The sequence below is a fragment of the Neolamprologus brichardi genome, chromosome 12 (assembly GCF_056152115.1).
Source record: "Neolamprologus brichardi isolate AB-2024 chromosome 12, ASM5615211v1, whole genome shotgun sequence".
Taxonomy (NCBI): Eukaryota; Metazoa; Chordata; class Actinopteri; order Cichliformes; family Cichlidae; genus Neolamprologus; species Neolamprologus brichardi.
The window spans coordinates 26091434-26114815 of NC_142115.1; the positions used below are offsets into that span (position 1 = coordinate 26091434).

At 39.7% G+C, this 23382-nt stretch overlaps 1 protein-coding gene across 2 annotated transcripts; it reads right to left on the reverse strand.

Moving 5' to 3' along the window:
• Nucleotides 1-864: 864 nt before the first annotated feature.
• rnf122 (ring finger protein 122) lies at nucleotides 865-23355 on the reverse strand. 2 transcript variants are annotated; one of them, XM_006789862.3, is made up of 6 exons: nucleotides 22960-23355; nucleotides 15462-15618; nucleotides 5097-5142; nucleotides 4967-5008; nucleotides 4770-4849; nucleotides 865-3015 (listed from the first exon to the last, which is right to left on the reverse strand). In XM_006789862.3, the coding sequence occupies exons 1-6, from the start codon at nucleotides 22982-22984 to the stop codon at nucleotides 2901-2903; spliced, it is 465 nt and encodes a 154-aa protein (XP_006789925.1). In that variant the 5' UTR covers nucleotides 22985-23355; the 3' UTR covers nucleotides 865-2900. The 2 variants fall into 2 exon arrangements, with proteins under 2 accessions (XP_006789925.1, XP_006789924.1); XM_006789861.3 differs by having other exon boundaries at nucleotides 4770-4852.
• Nucleotides 23356-23382: the final 27 nt, after the last annotated feature.

The window sequence follows — 23382 nt, forward strand, 5'->3', positions numbered from 1 at the left end:
TGCTGTGAGGGAAGTAGCTAGGTACCCATCCGGTCCCATCATTAGGATGGGGTCTTGCACATTTAATGAGACACTGTACAGATGGTCCTTGTTTTCATTCAGCCGTCAACTCCTGAGGTCAGACTCCTTAGGGGCTTGAAGTTTGCTGATTCGTTACTGCTCATAGATTTTCTTTCTAAGTGCAGTTACTTCAATTTGATATTTAAGTTTTCTCTTTTTTCATCAATATTTTAAATAGTGTTTCTGAAATTTCCATTATTGTAATGTAAGTAAAATTAAACTCAGGCACAGAATAGATGGGATTTAGTTAGTCTTGTTACATTGTCTGATTCACTGCTTTTAATTCACCCAAGCCAAACACCTTCTTTTCACCTGCTTTAGTCACACTTTTCTGGATTTTGAACTCTTAAAAAAAACTGTTAAACACACTTTTGTTCATACTTTTTTGTTTGTTTTTGTCTTTCATCGTAAAGCAGTCTCATGGGTGCTTACTCGTGGAATATCAAGCAAATCATTCCATATAAACATATGTTGCCTGCTTCAGTGCATACTGCTTAGAATTAACTGAAATTTGCTCTGTACTGAGTTTTGATCATCTTGGAGTCTCGGAGACAGAGTCAAAGTCTAAAAAAGATTCAGGAAAAACTATCTGCATGGCTAGATGTCACTGCAAGCTGGTGAGAAACATAAATTGGTTGTTATTTGTGCTATTTGACAATTAAAATCCAAAGTCTCAATAAATTATAACAACAACTGTTTCTAAAATATAACTCTAGTATTAACAAAACAAACAACAATCAAGAGTTTTCTCAAGTTAAAAACAAATAGTGGCTGTAGTGCTGGAAAGAGGAACTCGAACATTACTTGTGTATTTAATTAGTGTATTTAATTGAAAATTCAGTGCAAACAGTCTGGTTTCCACCAAGACTCTAAAACCTTTGACAACTGTTTGACAAGTAAATAAACAACCTTAAAACAATGTACATAACATACACTTGATTTCACCTGATGGTGGTGCCATAACCATGATTTTCAAGAAATAAGCAGGAGCCTGCATGACCAGAGAACTGTAGTTTTTATTGTTTAACTTATTTACATCTGTTGGATTACAAAATGTGGAATGTGGTCAGAATCAGAGTGAACATTTCTTTTTCTTGTGTGCAGAAAATGAAACATGATCAACTCTTTTTTTGTTTGTTTGTTTGTTGTTTTCTTTTCTTTCTTTTTGGCACATGGCACATTTTAATTACAGTGCAGCTGCCTGCTGTATCTGGACAATGTGCTTTGTGAGTTTTGTGCTCAATTTAGGCAGTGTTTTGCTTTCAAATCACAAAATAGACAAAAATAACTTACGACTGAGGAATGTATACCACCTGCAATAATGCCACGAAAACGCGGTTTATGAGAGTGAGATTTAGTTGCTTCCCAGGTGAATTCATTGAGGGCTTGCACTGCTGCTCCCTTTATCACCCAGCTCTGGTACTTCACAGACTTTTATGAAAGATTCACCACACCTCAAAACACAGCTGTGCTGTAACCAAACCGAAGTCTAACATTTATAAGAACAAAGGCATGGAAATGTGTGTGTGTGTGTGTGTGTGTGTGTGTGTGTGTGTGTGTGTGTGTCTGAATTCAAAGTGCAAAACCTAAAAATAAAAAACCTTTCAACACATTTCAACAAAACTGTTACCGTGAACCTCAGGATGTGTTCCTTCTATATTAACATGAGAACACAACAGGACAATAAAACATCCCCTTGAACAACAACAACAGAAAACAGCTAGAGCCTGTGGTGGTGTGAACTGTAGGGGTTGGCACCAGTATGGATTTTAGACATTATATCAGAAATAACTGGTTTGTAAGAGACTTGATGCAGACGTTTACCACACATGGATGAAAGCTGGAGCTGCATCTCGAAGGCTGTTTTTACAAACGTTCGGCAGTCCTGGACTTTTTTCTATATATAGAGCAGCCAACTGTCTGGAGGATTCACAGCAAACGGGTCTTCTGCACATTAAACCTAGGCACCACGCCTCAGCTCAGCCTTTCAGAACATTTCTAGTAAATTCATTACCTTTCGCGTGCTACATGTGAGCAAGGGCAGCTTCATGTCCTGCTCTTTTTCTACCACTGTTCTGAGTTCATCTGAATAAATGCAATATGAATAACCGTTTCCTTGAATTTTAAGCAGCATGACCTCAATTTAATCATAAAAAAAGTATTTCTTAGTTTTATTAAGCCCTCTGTGTCTTTGCTACAGTGATATTTATTCTCCTCGGCTGCAGTTTGTTGTTCTTTTCTACTACATCTTAAAAACTGACCTTGAGCTACTGCTGGGAATGTCAAACACAGACTATAATTTTGTCTCAAAGCTTGTCAACTGAAAATAATTCATGGAGTGCCACGTACTGGAATAATTTTTCCCATTTGAGTTTTAAATAACTCAGCCAATATGGATAATATTTAACCCCAGGTAGAACATGACAGGCAGCATTGATACACACTCAGGGGGGATCGGCATCTTCTTGCGAGCACTGCTGTTCATCAACACTCATTTGTCCACTTCAGTGAGAAAAAACTGCCCTCTGTTCAGTGCTGTTGTTAACCTCAGTCGAACCAACAAGAGAGGATGTGAGGGACGTGGAGAAAAGGCATGTAGAACAGGATCGTGAAAGGAGAGTGCTGGAGTGATGTGTGGGTGGCTGAAGATAATCTCAACCACAAGGTGTTGTGTTGCTATCATGGAGATTGTTGCTAGGCAACAGCATCCTTCAGTTCATTTTTGTGCTTTGCCGTGTTTAAACAGCAAAGCGGTCTCCCTCTTCCTGATGGTCTGTAACTCACACCAGCTAGTTTGGCCGGGCGTCGGCGTCCCAACCAGGCTGGTTGAGGTTGAGAGGTTATACCAGTTCATCCAGCAGAGTTCCTATACTGTGGTGCTGCTCAGGCGGGCCGGCTATGGGTTTGTTGCACATGGGGCAGACGCAGCGCACCTCCAGCCACTTTACCAAACACCTGCATAGAGGAACACAGACAGGACAGGAATGAGGAAAAAGAAAGCTAGACTACCTTCAAAAAAATCTTCAACGTTTAACAGCTTAGTCATTTTTTCACAGAGTGGCAAGCTTATGACCCATGCATGAGTATGTGAGAGCCCTTTAGAACTCACTTACACCAGCAATCAAAATGCGATGCTGCCGCCATTCATGCGTAAGCAGCATTTGCAGAAACTATTTCTAGGCTGGGGGCAGTTAATTCCTGGAGCCTGTGCTGGTTGTCTCACAGTGATGACAAGACTGCAGAAAGTTGGACCGAAAATAGACCTATACACAGTCTCCCCAATGTGTCGGTTTTACAGTTTACGGAATGGACAAGCAGAATGTGCTTTAGCTTTGCTGGTGCTGGTATGAAGGTTCTGTTACCTTTGGATGGAATCAGGTTCCCCACAGTTTTCCAGTGGTCATGGTAATAGATTTTTAAATATGCTACATCTTACTGAAGCTCTCCTTACTGAGAAAACAGCTGGACTGGTCACTTGTGCAAGCTGCTCCTGGAGTCATGTTTTAAAACCAAGAAATCTCTTTGGCCATCTGAATTGATCCAACTAAAGCTGTGTGTAATAAATGAAGGATGCTTATATTAAACAAGACCAGAGTTTCAAATAATGGGATCAGAGTATATACAAATAATACCTGTCTGCCAAAAGCTCAGGCTTCAGATGGTCCTAAAAATCGGCAGATACATGCAGCTCTGGCTGTGAGCACAGCAGCTCCACGTGCCTGCAGTTCAGACCTTCTGTTTGTGAGCTGGAGCCAATCAGAAAAAGGAAGAATTAAAAGGGGAGGAGCTATGGCTCATTTTAGAGAGGGGAATAAATGAAAGGCTGCACCGAAGCCGATTATTCAGAAACTTGCATGAAGTGTAGAAGTGTTCAAGAATAATAATGATCCTGGGTCCCCTCTAATGGGCTTGGTATCCTTGAAACCTAGAAAAGTGACATAACCCTGACAAAGCCGTTTTGGTGCCTAAACCTCAACAAACCACAGGAAAAGTTTAAAAAACAAAAACAAGCAAACAACAACAACAAAAAAAAAAACCCACGTTCTATATGAGAGGTAAACCCCCACACAGATAAGTGTGTTTGCCCCACCTCTGCAACACCTACTGTATCTCCTAATGCAAGTGTCATCTCAGGAATGCTTGACACAAGTGTCTTTAGGCAATAGCAGCAACCCACATATGGTTGTTTACTTACAATATTTGACTCATGGAGCTTTTTCAGTTCTATTTTTCTGTAAGAGTCTTAAGAAACCAAAATAATGTCCTGCTGCCTTTAACTGTAGTTAAAACATGAAGTAGAGAATGTTTAGCAATTTATACCAAAACTACTGTAGCCCAAGGCTGCTAGCCCAGAATATCAAATTGCTCCTCTGATAAGGCCTCTTTGCTTTTAAACTCTTCTCACAGAACCCAGTAAAAAAACACTTCTCACATTAAGAAGCATTTCAATTTTAGACAACTGAAAGCACAAGGATATAGCTTTGCCTCCTCTGCAAGGTCTTCAGACCAGCTCTGTCTGATTTGCATGCTGGGATCCTCAGCAGGAACCAAGACATGAATGACTGATGACGAGTACTCCACCAAAAATTTCCATTTAACTTTTGATCAATGGACTTCACATCAGACGTGACCATTTTCACTTTAACAAGCCCTAGCAGGTGCAAACTGGCAAGCGAGTGTGAAGAAAGACTCCACTGTGCTCTACTCACTTCCTGTGGAAAGCATGTTGGCATGGCAACACTCCCAGCTCGTCTTTCACTTTGAAGTCCTCCAGACACACAGCGCACGTCTGCTGCGTGAGTGACAGACGGAAGGAAGCGGGAGAGGACAGTCGTTAGATTAAATTATCCTGAGTCAACAGCTAAAGCTGAACGCAAACAGGTAGAAATGTCAATTTCATTCTTACCCCATGAAGACTCAACTTTTTTGGATCTCCTTTTAAAACTACCTGTAGGAATAACACAAGACATTTTTAAAGAAATGCTTTTTTTTAAATTAACAGTTTAAATATCTTAAATTATCAACACCAGTCTTACCTCTCTGTATCCAAACCGCTCACTCTGTGCTTGGTGTCGTAGTTTGCTGTGGATGAGCGGAGAAACACATAAATAAACTTTGGCAATTTGTAGAATGTTCCTTTAACCACAGTGTGCATGCATTTCTTGGTTTCTGTCTTAAAATACACCTGTAAAAAAACATAAATTCTTTTTTAGAGGCAAATTTTTATTTTTAAATAGATTTGCACAATTCATTGATCAAAATAATCTTCATTTACTTTAAAGTGGACCCTAATTTTCTTCTGATTGGCTCCCCCTCCCAAACAAAAGGTTTAAGAAGCAGTTGGGTGGGCTGCTGTGCTCTCTCTGTGTGTCTCTGACATCATGCAGATCCAAGATGGGATTGACCCCTTAATGTGCTCACTGTAACGATGTATATATGGCAGAAAATAAGGAAACAGATAAAAGCTCCCTCTTCATAAGACTTTTATTAACATCCTTAATTTTTTCAATAAATACCTAGGGTTGCTGGTTTAGCCCAGATGTTACTAAGCAACCACATACCTTGAGGTTAAATTTAGTAGCCCGGGTTCAACTCTAACTTGAGGCTTTGTCTGTTTCCCCACTTTTCTATCTAATCTTCACTATAAGATCAAATAACAGCAAAAAGCCTCCAAAAATGATCAAGATTATAAATATCTATATAACCATGAACAACTGCCAAGAAATCCTTAATTTTTTGATAATGGAGTGTTTGTTGTACCTTTTAGACAAAAAATATATAAAAATATATCAGATTTGAATCTGCATGTATGACTTTTAATTTGTATCACATTTGCTACATTAGCCATATTTTTGGAATTTAGTCATTAAAAATGTGTCATGCAATTTATATCATTTTTTGAGGGCTAAAAAAGGTCACGCTGATGATGTAGAAGTCTCAAAAACTTACAAAAACACATGTATCAAATACAATACGCTTGGCTTTAAAGGGCTAGTGAAGTACTGTCTGCACAAATATATGGTATCATATTGACTACTCATATTTTCTGTATGCAACCAGAAAAAATAGACAATGTACAAATGGTTTTTGAAAAGCATGTCAATGTGGGACAAGGTTGAAAAAGCAAGCTTACTGATGCTTACGCGTATTAGAGACAATTTCATGCTGAAAATAGCTTAATGATCTTCCTGCAATCTCTTCATATTTAACTTATTGTGTAACCTTCTTGTCACAGTCAGTAGCTACAACAGGCAGGCCCTTAATGACACAGTTAGTCACACAATTATGAGAGCAAGATTGCATAATTGTCCCTTGTGGTTCCACTTAAGAGTTTCAGGCTCAGAAAGACACTGAATGTCCAAAAGGAACTGCAAGGTACTCTCATGTGAATCCAACATGGGGATTTCTTACATGCAGAACCCAAAGTGAATGCTGATTCATTTTAAATTAATTAAACAGTTTTAAAAAGGCAATTAGCCATGAATGGGTGCTTCTTGATGCATTCTCACTGTTTGTGCTCTTTATTTGTTCTGCCTGTAGTTTCCTAATCAGTTTCTGTATCTGTAGCTGTGGTTTATGTATTTTTCAGTCTTACAGCGATTTAAAATGGAAGCTTATGCTAAAAATACTGAGGTGTATGGCATCAGTTCATGTCATATACTCGCATATATTCCCAGTACTAATAAACTTTAATAAAAATGTATCAACCACTTGATTAAAGTAAATACAGTAGACCAAAAATAGAATATTTACACATGAAACTCGATTTTTAACTGACGTTTTGTCATCAGGTTGTTGGTCTCAGATTAAAAAATTGTTTGGACAGTGTTTATGGATAAATACACACAGACACATTGTTCACTCACTTAGGTAATCATGCAACTACATTCAAAAATGCTAACACACACTTACGCGCACACACATGCACAAACAAGCTAATGAGTATGTTGCCTCTTTGAAACTCCGCACCACCCCTGAAACCAACAATGGAGAGATCTTTATCACTTGGCGAGCAGTGTCTATTCAAGAGGTTATTTTTGGCCTCTTGTTTTTGAACCAACCGAACATGGACCAAATGTCTGTCGCTGTCTGTAAATTGGGCCTGAAAGTATGTGCAGCGACAAAATCTGAGAACAAATTAAATGTTTATCTAGGATGATATCCCCCTAAGCAGTGATTCAGCGCTTACAGTAAGGAACTGACAATTTTTTCATTGTTAATGAAATTTGGTTGTAGTGTTTAGAACAGTTACTCCTAACATTTTTTTCACGTGAACAATGTGAGGATACACGTTTTTCTTGTTGAGGTTTCCCATGCTCGAATAATGATGTGAAGTGGGTGAAAGGGGCGCCATGACAGAGATTTCTGTGTTTCCCTCTAACCATTGTGCAGCAACATCTGCAAGACTTAAAATTCCTCTCGACAAACGTCAAAGCCTCTCATGCCATGTCCTGCTTAATTGTGTGCTCAAACATGAGACCCGTAACAGTGTTACAAAACACGGTTAAATGCTCGCATTGCTACACCTTTGAAATATATGTTTGAAATACTTTTTACAGTTAATTCCAAGCCGATTACTTGGTTAATAAATTGATCTGCTAATCTGCTACATTTGTATTAAAATAATCGCATCAGAAACATTTTCATAAACTTTAACTGACAAAAATTAAAAAGTTACTTAGCTTAGTCTTTAATACTGAATATCATTCAGATTTTAAGTATACAGCAGTGGTGAAAAAGGCATGAATGCCATGGTAATTTTGGTCTTTTAATCATTTCAATTTCAAATTTTAATTTATTTTGGATTTTCTCCAATCAATCAAAAGTATAAATTCAGGCTCAAAGATATACATACACCCCCACTAATATTTTATTAAATGTTAAATTTAATTAAATGCTACACTTTTGCTAGCCATGAAAAGCTTCTGACATAATTCTGACTGGATATTTGAACACTTTTTTAAATGAGTTTGTATAAATTGGCTAGTTTCCTTGGCATTCCACTTTGTTCCATGTTGTGTAGAAGATTCCAGTTACCTTCAGGATCTGTCACTATTCCCTGATATGATTTAAACAGAGCAATAAATTGATTAGCCGGAAACAACTTAATCAATAATTCCAACCCTACTACACAGAGACTTTTACGTAAATAAAAAAAAAAGATACTATCCATACCAATCAGGTGGAATTCCTCATTAAAGGGAGTTGGACACAAATCTTTCGTTCAAAAAACCCCAGCTAAAAATACTAAAAATACTCATGAGAGTCTTAAAAGGTCGAGTGAGCACAGGCCGTCTTCTGTGACATAAAGTCATTTGTCAGTATAACCTGGGGAAAATGAAGAGCCCCTCTTATGTGCAGAACATCAGCGAACATAAAACTCAAACTAACACAGCTGAAAAGACCACCACCATAAGCAACTGAGTAGCACAAGGATCAGTACTTCTACATCAATCCGAGCAGAGTTAAAACTGTAAAGGTCCCGACCAAGCAAGTATTTCCAACCAAGAGTCATCACAGGAAACTTAGAGTCCTTCCTGGTCGATGTTAAGATACTTCGACATGGACTCAAAGATGAAGTATACCTGGAGTGCAACAATGACAGAAAACAGTTCCAGGCCCAAACAAAAATGAGAAGCTGCCAAATCTGTGAGCTCCACCATGACTCCAAGACTGCACTAAGCCAAGAGTCCATACTGCATGCCCTAAACATAAATACCATGCCTTTGGCCTCCTAAGGCCATGGCTAAGGTCATGTCTCAACTCAATAAACAGTCTCTTTTCCCTCCCCCTTCTTAACGAATGGTGTTCCAACCAAAGTTCATTTTGGCTTCGCACGCTCTTCCAACTACAGTCTTGTAATACCCGAAAGTTGGCACCAAGACTGGTGCATACACTGTGGTAATCTGTCTTCACCATGCTCGATGGGGCACAAACATGGACGCCATACAAAAGGTATATTTAAAAAAACAAAACACTCCCAACATCTTGTGCCTTAAAAAGATGATCTCTTGGGAAGATCAGATCCCCTGGGCTGAGATCCTTTCCAAGACTAATCTGCATGGAAGCAGCAGTGGCCAAAAACCGCGTTTGCTAGACAAGCCATGGTAACCACATGGCTGACCTACATATACCCTTCCTAGCCCAGAAAACAAGCTGCTGATAGGGAAAAGAGGTGTTATAGAGAGAGAGACAGAAAGAGAGAGAGCAGATTCCTCAAAAAGGAAAGGAGAATTTAATAATTGCCAGTCAACATTCAAACTGGGAAACGTGTGCACAGTAGGCATATCTACTTGCTATCGTAGTAGGCATATAAATAAATGTACATTACATTATTAGCATGGCTTTTTATCAGTAAAGTGAAACCAGAGAGGTTGAGGTCAGCACTCTCGACTAATGAAGCAGTAGTATCGTGTAACTTTCTGCATGCGTATCAGAAGAGAAAAAAAGTTTTGTAACTCTGATTTTTGGGGCAAAGTCGGAAACCATTTGAAGAGGTTTTCATTTCCATGTATTCCATAAGTAACCTTTTTTATATCCTGGAGACCTTTGAAATAAAGGTTATGGATCTCTCCCCATTCATTTCAATAGAGGTTAAAAAATAACTACCCCGAGGCTGCCAACGACTTGCTTGACTACACCTAAAGTCTACTGCACAGGAAGTACCAACTATTTTGAACATCTGGCACTCAACAGATCAACCTGGACAGACTGAGACGACTGAAAGACGTGATAAACCTGGATTACCCCAGCATCTGGGCTCTTTTGCACCACATGTGAGCAAGCACAGCCGTGGTGCTGAACCCCGCCATCCCCCGGTGCAAGCGTCATCATCTGACACCAAGGACAGCTAGAAAAAACGCTGACTGCGTCTCTGTTTTCACAGTAGATGACCTCCAGCATGTCCTTTTTGCTGCTGTAGCATTTCTGAAATAATCATCCTTTTGTTTTTGCTAAACTCAATCTGTCCTCAGAGTGTATGCAAGCGAGATGACGTCAGTTTAATGATGACAGACGAGGTTTAAGAAGCTCAGTTTGAGACTAAACTGTTGTTAGATGCACAGTTTGGATGTGAAAGGCTGCCGTAGATGAGTAACCATTTATATTTCCATGTTTTCAAATTAACTGTCTGTTGCTGTTCTTGTTGTTTTTCTGGGGTTTTCTCCAAGATCTCTCCCAGCAAATTAAAGTTTATTTTAGAAAGCCATTCACTTAACAGCTTAATATCTCTCCTCAGTCATTCTATTGTCTGGACAAAAACACATTACCACCTCCCTCTTGAGCCTCGTGGATCTTAAAATATCTCTCTGACTAGCTGCTGTGCTGCTGAGTACAAACCCTGTACTGCACTGTAAGACCAGATGGGGACGTAATTAAAGTTGTGATATTTTTGGCGTGCCCTTGGTGTGGAACACTTGTGTCTTTTCGGTCTCGTACTTTACAGGTACAGCTGCGAAGATCCCGACTCTGTGCAAGAAGTGGCGTGTATTTGCTAAAGAAAGCTAAATCGTAGCAAACTTTAACCACCGCATCTTAAAAATTAAAATAGTTTTAATAGTGGTGGTCGGGCATAGATTTTTCGGTCGCAATCTAATGTTACAGCTGTGCATCACAAACACGATGACACACAGGATTAAGAAAAGAGCCTGTCTGAAAGAGATAATAGGAGACCTGCCCCCTAACACAGAGCGCCTTTCATCACTCAGTATTCATGTTATGAATCACCCGGTCTATAAATGAATTCACAATCACACTCCCACCCAAGAGTACCTTCAGCATGTTAATGGAGCCAAAGGAAGTGAATCGCTGGTTATGATTCTTCAGAAAGGGCTTTAAGAGAAACAGGAAGGATCTGAGCTCTTTCAGACAGAGTTGATGCTCAATTTAGTGGTGAAGCCAGGTCACAGAAAACATTTTCAATCAATGAAGCGTGTCTTCAGCATGTGAACATGAGTCAGTCCAAACTGAAACAAATATTTACCACTTACAATTTATCATTGTAGCTGCTGATCTTTTGAGCATATGAAGGACTTAATGGTTGAGGCTCAAAGTTATTCCAGATCTTGAATACAAAAAGTGAAAGATTAATCTCGCCACAAAGTCCATTTAGAGCTAGGGTTCGCTTTAGGGAGCAAGCACATCAGCGAGAGACGCAGAGGAAAAATGCACGCCTCAAACACTTTCCATTAGTGTTTGTAATGAATCTGTTCAGAGGATGGTGGTTTATGAATTGTCATTTTCATGCTGCTTTATGGTTGTTTTTTATTTATTTATTTTTCTTACCCATTAGTGCATAGTTGTTGTTTTTTTTAAAATCGGCTATACTTGTCATTGTTAGGACAGCTTGTAATAATGGCCTTCCTTCTTGTTCTGTGGTGCCGCAGTATTACAGTGTGTGTGTGTGCGCCTATCATTAGTGTTATTATTTTCATAATTATCACTATTGCTACTGATTTTGATATCACGTCCATTTTTGGTGCAAACACTAAGTTTAAAAGAATTACTCAGTGATAGTTCTTCTTTTTTAAAAATACATTCTTTTTTAAATGTATGCGTACATTTTAGGTCACTTTGTTAGGTACACCTGTTCAACTGCCCCTGAGCACAAATATTGAATCCTTCAACCACATGCATTTAGCCATGTGGATATGGTCAAGACAACCCGTTGAAGCTCAAACAAAGCATCAAAATTGACTTCAGTGACTTTGAACATGGTTTTGGTTGTTAGTGCCGGTTGGTCCGGGCTGATTATTTCAGAAAACGCTGATCTATGCCCACTTTCTGGCTGCTTCCAGTAGGATAACACACCACAAAGTTCAAGTCATCTCAAACGCGTTTCTTTAAAATGATGATGACTTCAAATAAAGCACAGAGCATCTTTAGGATGTGTTGAAACAGGAGATTCACATCGTGGATGTGCAGCTGACAAATGTGAAGCGACTGTGTGACGCTGTCATGTTAATATAGACCAGAATCTCTGAGAAATGTTTCCAGCAACTAGTTCAATACGTGCCACAAAGAATTAAGGCATTCCTGATGGCAAAAGGGTGTATCTTATACGTTTATAAAGTGGGTGGTGAGTGTATATCTCTTTAAAAGAAGAAAAAATAAGATGAAAAAAGGCATCAAACACAATGTGCTTCCTTTTGAACATAACCAAAAGAACAGGACTTCTTTGTTACTATTTTCAGGCAGCAGAGGAGGAAATGAGATGCACGCTTGTAGATACAATCTGACATAAATACACCCTTATTCCCAACTTTCTGGAATATGTTGCCAGCATTAAACTCAAATGAGCACATATTTAAAGAAACATTTTCGTCATTTAATAGCTTCTCCTGTGGTGTAGGGGTTTACATATTTTCCTGACAAGCAGAAGATCCCCAGTTTGATTCTGGAAGGGTGCAGTAACACTTTTGGGGTTGTGTTAAAAGGAGGATCTGGTGTATATAAAAAAGAAAATCTACCAAGTCAAACATGCGGAGGTATCTGCTGTGGTGACCTCCTTGTGTAAAAGGGAGATGCTGAAAGCAGCTTTTAAAATCAATGATTTTTTAGTTATTTCACTGTTTTTATTGGCCTCTTTTACAAACATTGTTGTAGTTTGGACATAAGAGTGGATGTAAACACCTTAAAATACTCAAAGAACACTGAGTATATTTCAGAGCCTGTACTTTTTCACTTGTGGTTCAGCTTTTACCAGAGAATTTTATAAAACAACAATCTTTTCTTCCACTTAAGTGACAAATGTGTGTACTTTTGCCACCTCTGCTAAATTGCCTTTTGGGATAACAATATTTTGTCTTAAGGAAATTAACTTTAGGTTTAGATTAATTTAGGTGTGTAGTGATGAAATTTATTTCACTAGATTTCCATTATATTTAATTATAAGAATTAAAACGACTGAGGAACAGAGGAGGGATGTTATCTGCACAAATGCGAATCAAGATTCTCGCTGACGTCCGTCTTTATTCTGACGTTATTTTCTGTGATTTATTTCCTGAACAGCACATTCGTCCTGCCTGTCTTCCAGACAGAAAATATCTTAAACTCTCTGGCATTTTGATAACACTAAAATTTGAACAACATTTCAAATTCATTTAAATGTCCAACAATAGCACACCACATCATGAGACATCAAGCAATTTTCCAAAAACAGATGCTTAGTCATCCAGAGAGAGCTCAAGATGAAACACAATCCCTACAGCAGGTGCTGACGTTTCCTTTTTGTTCACTGTGGACCTTCATGTATGATGGCTTTATGTTTTCCAACTGTGCGCTATTTGTGCCGTGTTTATTCTGAACACAGTTTCTCCTTTCCTCACTGCTGTCTTCACACATTGTGACGGGAGGCTTCCTGTTGCCTCACATCCCGTCCTCCCATCCTCAACTCATCAGGGAGTTCACAGTCAACAGCAGGATAGGTCACCCTGTTCCTCTTTTTTTAACCTCAGTCCCTCCTACAGTGTGTTTCTTGCCTCCACACACATACAATGTCTCTACAGTGGAGATATTTAGGGATTACGATGTTGGTCTCGGTGGTGTAGTTTGGTTTAGGCCGGAATTCAATGCCTACAATCACAGATGCTTAACTTTTCCTGATGATTTATCATGAGAACCTTTTATGTGTTTATTTGTTTCCAACTAAAATAAATGTATACAAATAATTTACAGACATTTATATTTCCCATTGCATTATTTCCTATTGCTTAATAGGGTCAATATTATCCCTCTGGCCAGTTTGTAAATGTATAACTGAATTAGTAGAACTTACAGTTTGTCTGAGCAGATCTGAATATGAAGTCTTTGTTTGTGGGGGGTAATTTATGTTACTCGAATTGAGAGTTGGCTGTATTCATTGTTTGGCTGTATTTCAGGAGGGAAAGCAGATCATGTACTAATCGGAAGGTTGGCGGTTCAATTTCTGGCTGCCCTGGTCTGCATGCATGTCCTTGGGCAAGATACTGAAGCCCAAATTGCGCTCCGATTCATTGGAGTGTGAATGTGTGCAATAGAAAGCACTTAGTTAGGAGAAAGTGCTTGTATGAATGGGTGATTAAGCAATTTATAAGAACAAGTCCATTTACTATGAATCTGATTAAACTATGAAGCATTTTCTGAAACTGTGAACTAAATTCTTGTAGTCAGGTGTACTTAAGATAACATAAACCCAAAGTTGTTAGCATCTACAATAGCCTGAGATCTTCTCAGTAATCAAACCAGATAAATTTGAAGTAAACAGAAATTTCTCCTTAATATGAAACATAAGTGTTTATTTCGCTTGCCTGTAGGGCTATTTGTCCATCTTGGTTCTTTTTCCATTCATGAATACATTTCACCATTTATTTGAGAGGCTTCTTCAGTTTAAAAAACAGATGGGAAGTCTTATCAAGCGGGGTTGTCCACTTCAGTTGGTCCTGATGCTGCACTTCATTTGATCCAGTTGAGTATGTTCCAACAAAAAACAGAACTCGTCTGGTCCTTAGCAAGGTAGAATTACTCATGCATTACTCGCAGTACAGAGCAGTGATTTTTAAGAATTGTCTTTTTGCACTTAAAAACATCGCGGCGCCACGTTCATCAACACAGCCTTTGCGTATGACTTCTTTAGCCAGACACAAATACACAACAAGTTTTAGAGGTTTACCAATGTTTGCATGGGCAACTTATGCCTGATTCAGACTCCTTTTCAAACCCTACATAACCTGACATGCACCTCTAGGGAAATATAACTACTGTTGGATCAACGCAGCCTTCAACAACTGAATGGCAAGCAAGGTTACAGCGTAGGGTTGAAAGCAGTTTCTGGTTATGTCGTCAGTTAGGCCATAGATTTTTCTGCAGAAGTCTTAATCAAGTTTTAGATTGTTAAGTTGAGGTTGGTGGGGCTGTTCCAATTTTCCAACTTGAGGGTCGCTCCAGGTTAAAAACAAACCATGGGAGTCAGTGGCCCGGGCTATTGTTATGTGAGTTGTTAAGTTTTACAAGAGGTATGAATCAGGAGTGGGTCATTATGGTCACAACAGCCATTCAGTGAATTCTTGGTGAGACACTGCCACACTCTGACAAATGAGGTCTGCCTGACTCATAGCTGGTGTCACCACCTCCATTCAATAACTCAGTAATTCACAGTGGACATAGATTTTATCCTTACTCCTCTTATTTAATTCTAATCAAGGGAAAGCAGATGTCTAACTGGGCAATTCTCACCAAAACAGTTCTGAAAGATAAATAGCACCACATGCAAGAGGAGTTATATATCATTTATATAAAGTTGTTTTGCTGTGAAACGTTAACACATCTAGAATCTGAAACAAGGAGAAAACAATTCCTACAAACTCTGCTGTGATTTGAAGTGGATTAAGACTTTGGTCTTGCTGTACGATTCTGTTGTCTCTCACCTAATGAAATAACAGCAGAAGATGAGGCTCAGGATGAAGACAAAGATGCCTGTCCCGAAGATCACCATGTAGATGTTGAGAGGTAGGTCCTGGAAGGTGATGGGCGGCATGGTGCACGACTTGTTGGAGTAAACGAGTCCGAGACCACAGAAGCACCCTAAAACAACAACAAAAACAAATTTACAGGAAGGGTATAGCATGAAACAGCTAAACACTGAAAGCCTGACACTAACACTAACACCCACACACACACAAATATACCGCAAAACAAAAACTGAATGTAACCTGTAACCTCATCTCTTTTCTGAGGCTCAGACCTGCATTGTGAATCTCAACGAGAATCCACAACCCGAGCCTTTAAACACAACAGGCGGTTAGACTGCCACTGTGCACATGTGATGGTTTTAATGTACTTTCATATATATGCAACAAACGTTTTGTCTGTTAACAAGCAGTTTTCAGACTCTGAGACTCACACACCAAGAATCGGTGAATCTGTTTTCATTAAAATGGCAAAATACAATCTGTAACTTTTCCTGTTTTTTTTCCCTGTTCTTGACAATAGCATCCATATAATCTACTGATACTTGTGCAAATATAGCACAAATGCAGCACTGAACATTTTTTGAAGAATACTGCAGCATGAACCAATCAGAAGAGATGGTAACCTATGAAACGTGCCATGCTTCCTTCCTACTTTGATGCTGCACCCTGCACACGGTTTTCAGTATTTGATCAGGGGTGTTTATTATTGTTATACCAAAGCCACTGTAGTCTCCTTGGTTGAAATGTTTGAAATAACTGTAAGTAACTGGTTAATTTAACTGTTTATTTGCTCATCTGCATCTACCCTAAAGGATTAAACAGTTGGTTAATCGCCAACAGCACCACCCAGCGTAATTGCATATCATATAATTCAAAATCCCCAAACAAATGAGGACTCATTAGCAATTGTGAAGCCTGGTAGTGTGACTCCAGGGCATAGCTGCAGAGGAAGATGTGGTGAAATCTCCACAAATGGAGCGCTATGTAACCAGATCTCTGCTTGACAAGCTGTTTTCAATAATAACATGCAACAGAGCACATAGCTGTGTTCTGTAAAAAAGGGGGAAAAAAGACAGAAAATTCTGAGCTGACTCTTAAAACAGCAGGAAACGGTGACTTATGCTCAAAAACACGACATTAAGTTCAAAATTAGCAATTTGTGTAAATAAACTACTGATAATTGACTGATAATACCCTCCGGTATTTGAATTAGGTGCTATCCAGTTTTGCTATCCCAATAGAGAAATCAGTCTAAAGTTTGACCTTTATATACATTAATAAAATAATAAACAGGAAATAACCTTAAATCCACACAAGCATGAACTGACAAGCTGTTTTTAAGTTAGATAAACAGAGACGCAGAGAGCACACTATGTGTTTTGTGCATCTGAGTGAGTAATGAGAAGTCAGCATGTGAGAAGGAGCTTTGTGAGATCAGGGTCATGCTAACCCAGGGAGTGATAGTGAAGTGGAGCTCACGCAGTACTCGTCACACTCAGGCTTCTCATGTCCAGATTAGAGCAGCAACAAGGCAGAAAGCTGAGAGAGTCTGCAGGTTTTCATTTTCATCAGACACCGCAGCAGCTGATTTCACTGATTAGCATATTCACCCAGAGACAAGGTGCTAATCAGTGAACTTAGCCCGTGTGCTCTTTCACAGAGACACTTTTGGCCTTCCAGGGCACACGCATGGAAACAAATTTAATGTAAAAACAAACTGCAACAAACTTAGCCTGAAACAAATTTAACACCCATTCCGTCTGCTTTGCTCTGTCTGTGGGTGTTCGTGTGTTATTTGTCTTTGCTTACTAATCCTGTGCTGGACAAGCCCTCCATCATCATAGGAAAGATCGATTTTCAGCACCATATTTTAATTTAATTTTAACTTCTAGACTCTATGAGAGGAGCTATGTATGCCTCAGAGGACCAAATGATTGATATTTATCTTTAAGAGGTTTCTTAAGTGGCGTTGTGACCCAACCACAGGTCCTAAGGGAAATGTGTACTCCCAGACTGGTTGGTGAGTGGTTGCCAGAGGTTGTTACAGCAAGCGTTTGCAGACAAGTTGATACAAACTAAGAGAAACTGCAGATATCTGCAAGTGACAAAAGCTGTCACAAGGACATTTTTGACAGCCAATTAGGTACTACATGTTTTTCCATAACTGGGGCTTTTTTTTTTTTTTGCCTGTCCCGTTTGGCTCTTTTGCCATCAGAATTATTGTCTGAAGGCGAAGAAAGATGCCCAACGGATTTTCTTTACCAAATTGACCATCCCAGCTTCGCCGTAATGGTCCATTTGATTCACCTTTTATTATTTATTTTATTTTCACTTGCTGAATACGGGACAGACTTGACTGGGGGAAAGAAAAGGGAGAAAGAAAGAGCTAAAGAAAAACAGTTGAGAAGAGGGACGGGGGAGAAGGGCAAAAAACAAAAACCAACAGAATAAGCAGAAAAAAAAACAAAAAACAAATATCGATCACCTGGATCACCTGTTGAGAAAGAAAAAAGAAAACAAGCAGAAGAAAACGAGAGTAATAGAATAAACAACATCACAATGATATATGGGAATATGACAGTAAATACTAAATATTCAACATTATTGTGCAGCACGTAAGATCGACAGCACAGTGTGCTTTTAGGTAGGAGCCAAAAAGGGTGTAGTTTGTGTGTGTGAGCACCCGTGTGTACACCTGTGAGCATGGATGCGCTTGTTTTTTAAAAGGTTCCTTCATGTAATGATCTGCTAGAGGGTGTGGGGGGCCACTGCCCCGTCCTCCAGGGCATGAAGCAGGTATGGAGGAGATCCAAACTCCAGACATCCAGAGGCCCCCAGAACACAAGAGACCGAGGAAGACCAACAGAGGGGCAGCCGTGCCACTGTCCCAGAAAGAGCTGAGGAGAGTCCCAGATGAGGGGTCATTCAGCAGCCACGGAGCAGAAGCCAGGGGGGGTTGCAGTGACGTGCCCGTGAGCTCCGCCGGCAGCCAGCTGTGCCTGAGTGACCGAGCCCCAGGCCAAGAGGCCGGGGGCACCCCACCTCCGAAGTGGCCCGAGCGAGCCCCAGGCTCCAGGCCCCGATAAGCAGCCGCCAAGGAGTGAGCCGGTGTGTACCTGGACGCCCATCCCCGCCCACCAACTGGGGCTTTTTTAACTTGACCAAACTGTGTCATGTGGTTAGCAGTGTGACTGTAAAATTTCAGTACTGGTCCTTGGTACAGCCCCTTCCACCTTCCTATTATTTTCTGCCTGTAACAAACAAAATATTTAAGCCATAGAAGAGCTGGGCTTCTGTACCAACAGATGATATTAGCTCTCATTCATATCACATAGAGCCAGGATTTAAATAAACAAATAAATAAAAAACACCCAAAAACTGAGCAATTAGAGCGCCTGAGACCTGAGATTTTGGCTCACAAGGAGCACAACCTTTGAGAGGCTGAGCATTTTTAATTTAAGCATCCACCATTATAAAAATATGTTTATTTAACAGAAATTCAAGAAAAGCTGAATGAGTCAACTTACTGAAGAGATGGATGAACAGGTGGAGGAATAGATGAAGATCTTTACCAGTTTCATTTTCGTGGGTATTATTTTCTTCCAGCACCACTTTTTAATCAATGAGGAGATTTCCAGTTAGTCCCGCAGCCAAAGTAATAGACTGACATTTCTATCTGACGCCTCTCCCGCCTCACAGTGGAAACAGAAGTATCAGGGGATCAATACTATCCGCCTCTTGGTTCCACTCGTGCTGAACAAGCAGAGCATGTCTATTAATCAAGGATCGTTGATGGCTGCGAATTCAAGTTCCACCACTTCACTCAGCCAGAAGCAATCAATGGTAGATACACTAAGGGTTGAGCCAGATTTTTAACCAAAAAGCCACAAATGCCTGAAAAGAGTCTAAACAGGACAAAACCAGCCAGCCTTATGATTATTCATGTGACTGACTGGAGAGAACTGGCATCAGGGTTGGAAAGTGTAGCACAGCTGACAGGATTTGACAAAGATTTTGAGAGATTTAAAAATGTAAGAAGTGAAATAAAACCCACAATATTTTTAATAATGCTCCTTTCTTTTCAAAAAAATATCTTTCACATACAACATTTTTTTTCATCAAATGTGCCCATGCAACACATGTGCAATTAACTAATAAGGGGCCTATTAAGCTCTATTTAAAACCATTGTACTAAATACCCAACATTAAGCATCCCTCTCATCGTGTAATGAAATGTGCTATACAGCTACTGTCACTGTCATCCCCGCTACCAGTTATTAAAGGTAGGCCTTAACTACCGAGCTTGATTTTTGTGAGGTCCGTGCGATCACAGCTAACATCATTCTACGAGAAACAACTGGCAAAAAAGGTCAAAGTTACTTTGGTTTAGTAACAGCTGATAGAACAGCAGGTTTGTCCAATCACCTACCAAATATTTTTCCCATATTCTTGCCGGTGATAGCCTTTTATGTGCTATGTCTCCTTACAAAGACATGCAAAGTAATTATACTGATTGCTCACTGGCTTTCACACTTTGTCACAGTTTAGTTTGCTTGTCTTTTTCACACTCTCTACTTCCTGTATGGCTAGAAAAGGGGTAGAGACGGTGATAGACAGCTCCACTAGTCCTCTGACAAGTATTTATGACAAGTGAGTACTTGCAAGTGCTTTTGTGCACAAATTATCCTCTTTGGTCATCTATACAATTCATAATTACAGACAGAATAAAAAAGGGGTGCAACTTCCAGGTCTGAAAAGTGAAACCAACACTGAAGTGTCTTTCTTATGGTAACCAGGGTTTCACAAAGAAAAACAGGGCTCTGACTGGACTAAACACTTTCCTCTTGAGTTTAAGGCCTCAGTCACTCATTTCAGATCATGTTGAATAAATCATTAAGTCCTTTTTTTTGTACATTTTGGTTGTTCTACAAGTCAGTGTGTTCCTTTTTCATCATATTGTTGCCCAGAATAAAACACACTGGAGAAATCCAAATATTCAAACAGTCCTGCTGAAAGCATGCATTACTAATATTTTCTGTTCCACAATTTCAACTCACTATTGTCACACCTCTATTTAGATCTGACACAGAGAAATTTCTACTACATAAAATGTCAGATAACTATGTTTCTCACATTTTGAAATAAAGACACGCCCTTTATTTTTAATTGCAGATGTTTACTCTCTCATAATTAAGTTTTCTTTTTTTTACAGTGCAATTAGGTGGATGGATCAGACTGATGCTACATTCCCTGAATATAACCGAGGACACAGAAAGATGCAAGGCGATCGAATTTACTTCATCCTCTTTACACATGTCAAACAATCTGCCTCACAAAGATCATCAGCATACAAAGAGACACACACAGTGAGAGAGAACGGTGTAAATGTCAGCTCCTGTATTCATGTCACTGCCCTGCTGATGACACAAATCACCTGAGCAGACTCACAGTCCAAATCTAGGGCATTTGCATTCAAACCTTTGTGTGTGCGCACCATGTCACATCACGTCGCATTTCCCTCCTCCACCTTTGTATGCGGGGAGAGCAGCTATATTAAGTGATTTTTTGATTTGGTTGAAGTCTTGCATGACCAGTGACCTATATATCAACAATCTTATGAGGCGTGCCGTTGCCATGGAGTAGTAGATGCAGAAAGCGGCTGAAGGTTAGCTAATGAAAGTTCTCATTTCAGGACAAAGAGAATCCGAGAGATTCTCGAGTTGTTCTTCAAAAAGGCAGGAAATTCCCTCTGAGATTTGATCGAGCTGTAAAATACCTCGACTATTGCAGTTTCCCTGACAGCTCCTATGAGATGCCTGCTGGGGTTTTGTCCTATATATGTCGTGTTCAAACAAAACTGCTTTCTGCTGCTGTTGCTGCTGCTGCCTTTGCTAAAGACTGAGCTTCCCATCAAATATTCAGCAGTTCACATAGGGGGGAATCACTCAGGCCTGCCTGCATGGCTGCTGCTGTTTTCAAGACGAAAGTAGGTTGGGGCACAAATCTCCCCATCACATGCATGAAAGCACGACATGTGTCACATATAAACAGTAGAATGAATAGGCACGATCACAGAAACACTGACACACACACAGAGTTGCGGCTGCCTGTTACTGCTTCATTTTTCCAGCAGAATGTTACTCTTTGATACTCTGTGTGTGTGTGTGTGTGTGTTATTTCCAATATGAATGGCAGGCGAGTTGCTGCACAAAGGGAGTAATTGTTCTTGTCTGAACACCAACAGTCCACCGAGGAGGCTGCTGTAGTTGTGCATTCAAACAGGCAAAGTCAGAGGAAAAAGACCCCCAATCCATCATCTTCACCCAGTCTCACCATGACAAAGAAACACTGAAAGACAATTTCACTGGAATGAAGGGTTTCATTTTTGTTTAAGTGTGACTGCTTTTGTTCACACTTTTGGCCTGTTGGAAGATAATCAGCTGAAGCTGTAAAGAGTATAAGTGAGAGACTGTAGATAGGGTCAGAGCAAACAAGATTACCTAGAGAGGCAAAACATTATACAAAGAGCACAATGACCAGGTCCTTGGTTAACTCTCTGGAGTGAGTTTAGGTCAAAATAAAGGTTTTTATCAGGTCAGGTAGACTCTTAACCTACAAATCAATACAAAAACTGACCAAATTTCTGATTGCCTAATCGCCCTTTTGGTGGATAGTGTATTAATTTAGGTAGATTACAACGTTTATAACATGCTGTAATCTATAAGGCTGCAGCTTATGATAACTTTCTTTATTGGTCATTTTCTTTGATTGTTGCGTCTATAAAATATCAGACAGTCGTGGCAAAAGCCTTACAGCCAAAAAATTATGCATTCAAGCTTCAAATTAATTATTCAAATCTTCACGTTTGAGAAGCTAGAACTGGGTGATGTGCACATTGCAGCTTCAAAAAAAGATTTTTTATTAATACTGCTGCTGATTAATCTTCTAATTACTGCAGCTCTAACAGGCATTTTTCTAGTATTCACTCAGCACTTCTAACTTTTGCTGTTAATACTTTTCTTTTCCGTGGACTTTGACTTATTGGACAGGACGAAGTATAGAGCTGCTTGTGGACAAGAAATCACTTATCACTAATACCACTACTATGCAGCTGTCTGCTTACATTAGTCTATTTAACGAAACTAGATTTTCGTGTGTTTAACATTTAGCACGTTTATAGGGTGTTTATATGTCATTATTAGGGACACTTTTAAGAACAAATGAAGCACCGAGCACACAGCTTATGACAACTCATTTTGTGTCTCTTTGTTAAGATCCTGCACATTGTCGTTGCACTCGCTGGGGATGTCTAAATTTAGAAAGCACTGGCCTGAGTCAGTCTTGTTCTAAAATCTCCGTTTTAATCCTACTAAAATAATAGGACGTATTGTTCATTATTGTCACAGAGACTAGCAAAACAAAACAAAAAACAACAACAAAAATGACTCCTCACCGTTACACCACTGAAACGGGTGCATCAATGCACCAGATGGAGTCCTTGCCGTCGGGATCCGATTCGTGTTTACCAACAAACCGCAGGCCTCCTCGCAGATGGATGACCGCAATGAAGTGCACAAGTAGAGCCGGTGACTGCCCGCCAGCTGTGTCAAAGGTGAGCGAGACAATAGCAGCCCTGAAGAGGTCGTGAAAGACGAATAAAAAGGTGGATAAAGGGCGTTTAATCTTTTTGTATCGGAAGTTGCAGCTGGGTTATGTCACATTGTCCACGTTGGCTCGTCTCAAAAAGCAGAAATGCTGATGTGAGTGTTTCCCCAGCTTCTCCTCGCTGTCGCTGTTTTGACTCTGTTATTATTAAAAGACGGCATGACACTGACCCAGCTGCAGCATCTGTGTGAGAAGAGAAACTAGAGCACAG

What these genes read in the sequence shown, in the direction of transcription:
- rnf122 (XM_006789861.3), bottom strand. Translation starts at nt 22,984, where the DNA reads ATGCACCCGTTTCAGTGGTGTAACG. An exon ending in TTCTGCTGTTATTTCATTAG is followed by an intron (nt 5,143 to 15,461) that starts GTGAGAGACAAC and finishes GCTCATCCACAG; the next exon opens with CAAACTACGACACCAAGCAC. An exon ending in CAACATGCTTTCCACAGGAA is followed by an intron (nt 3,016 to 4,769) that starts GTGAGTAGAGCA and finishes TCCTCTATGCAG; the next exon opens with GTGTTTGGTAAAGTGGCTGG.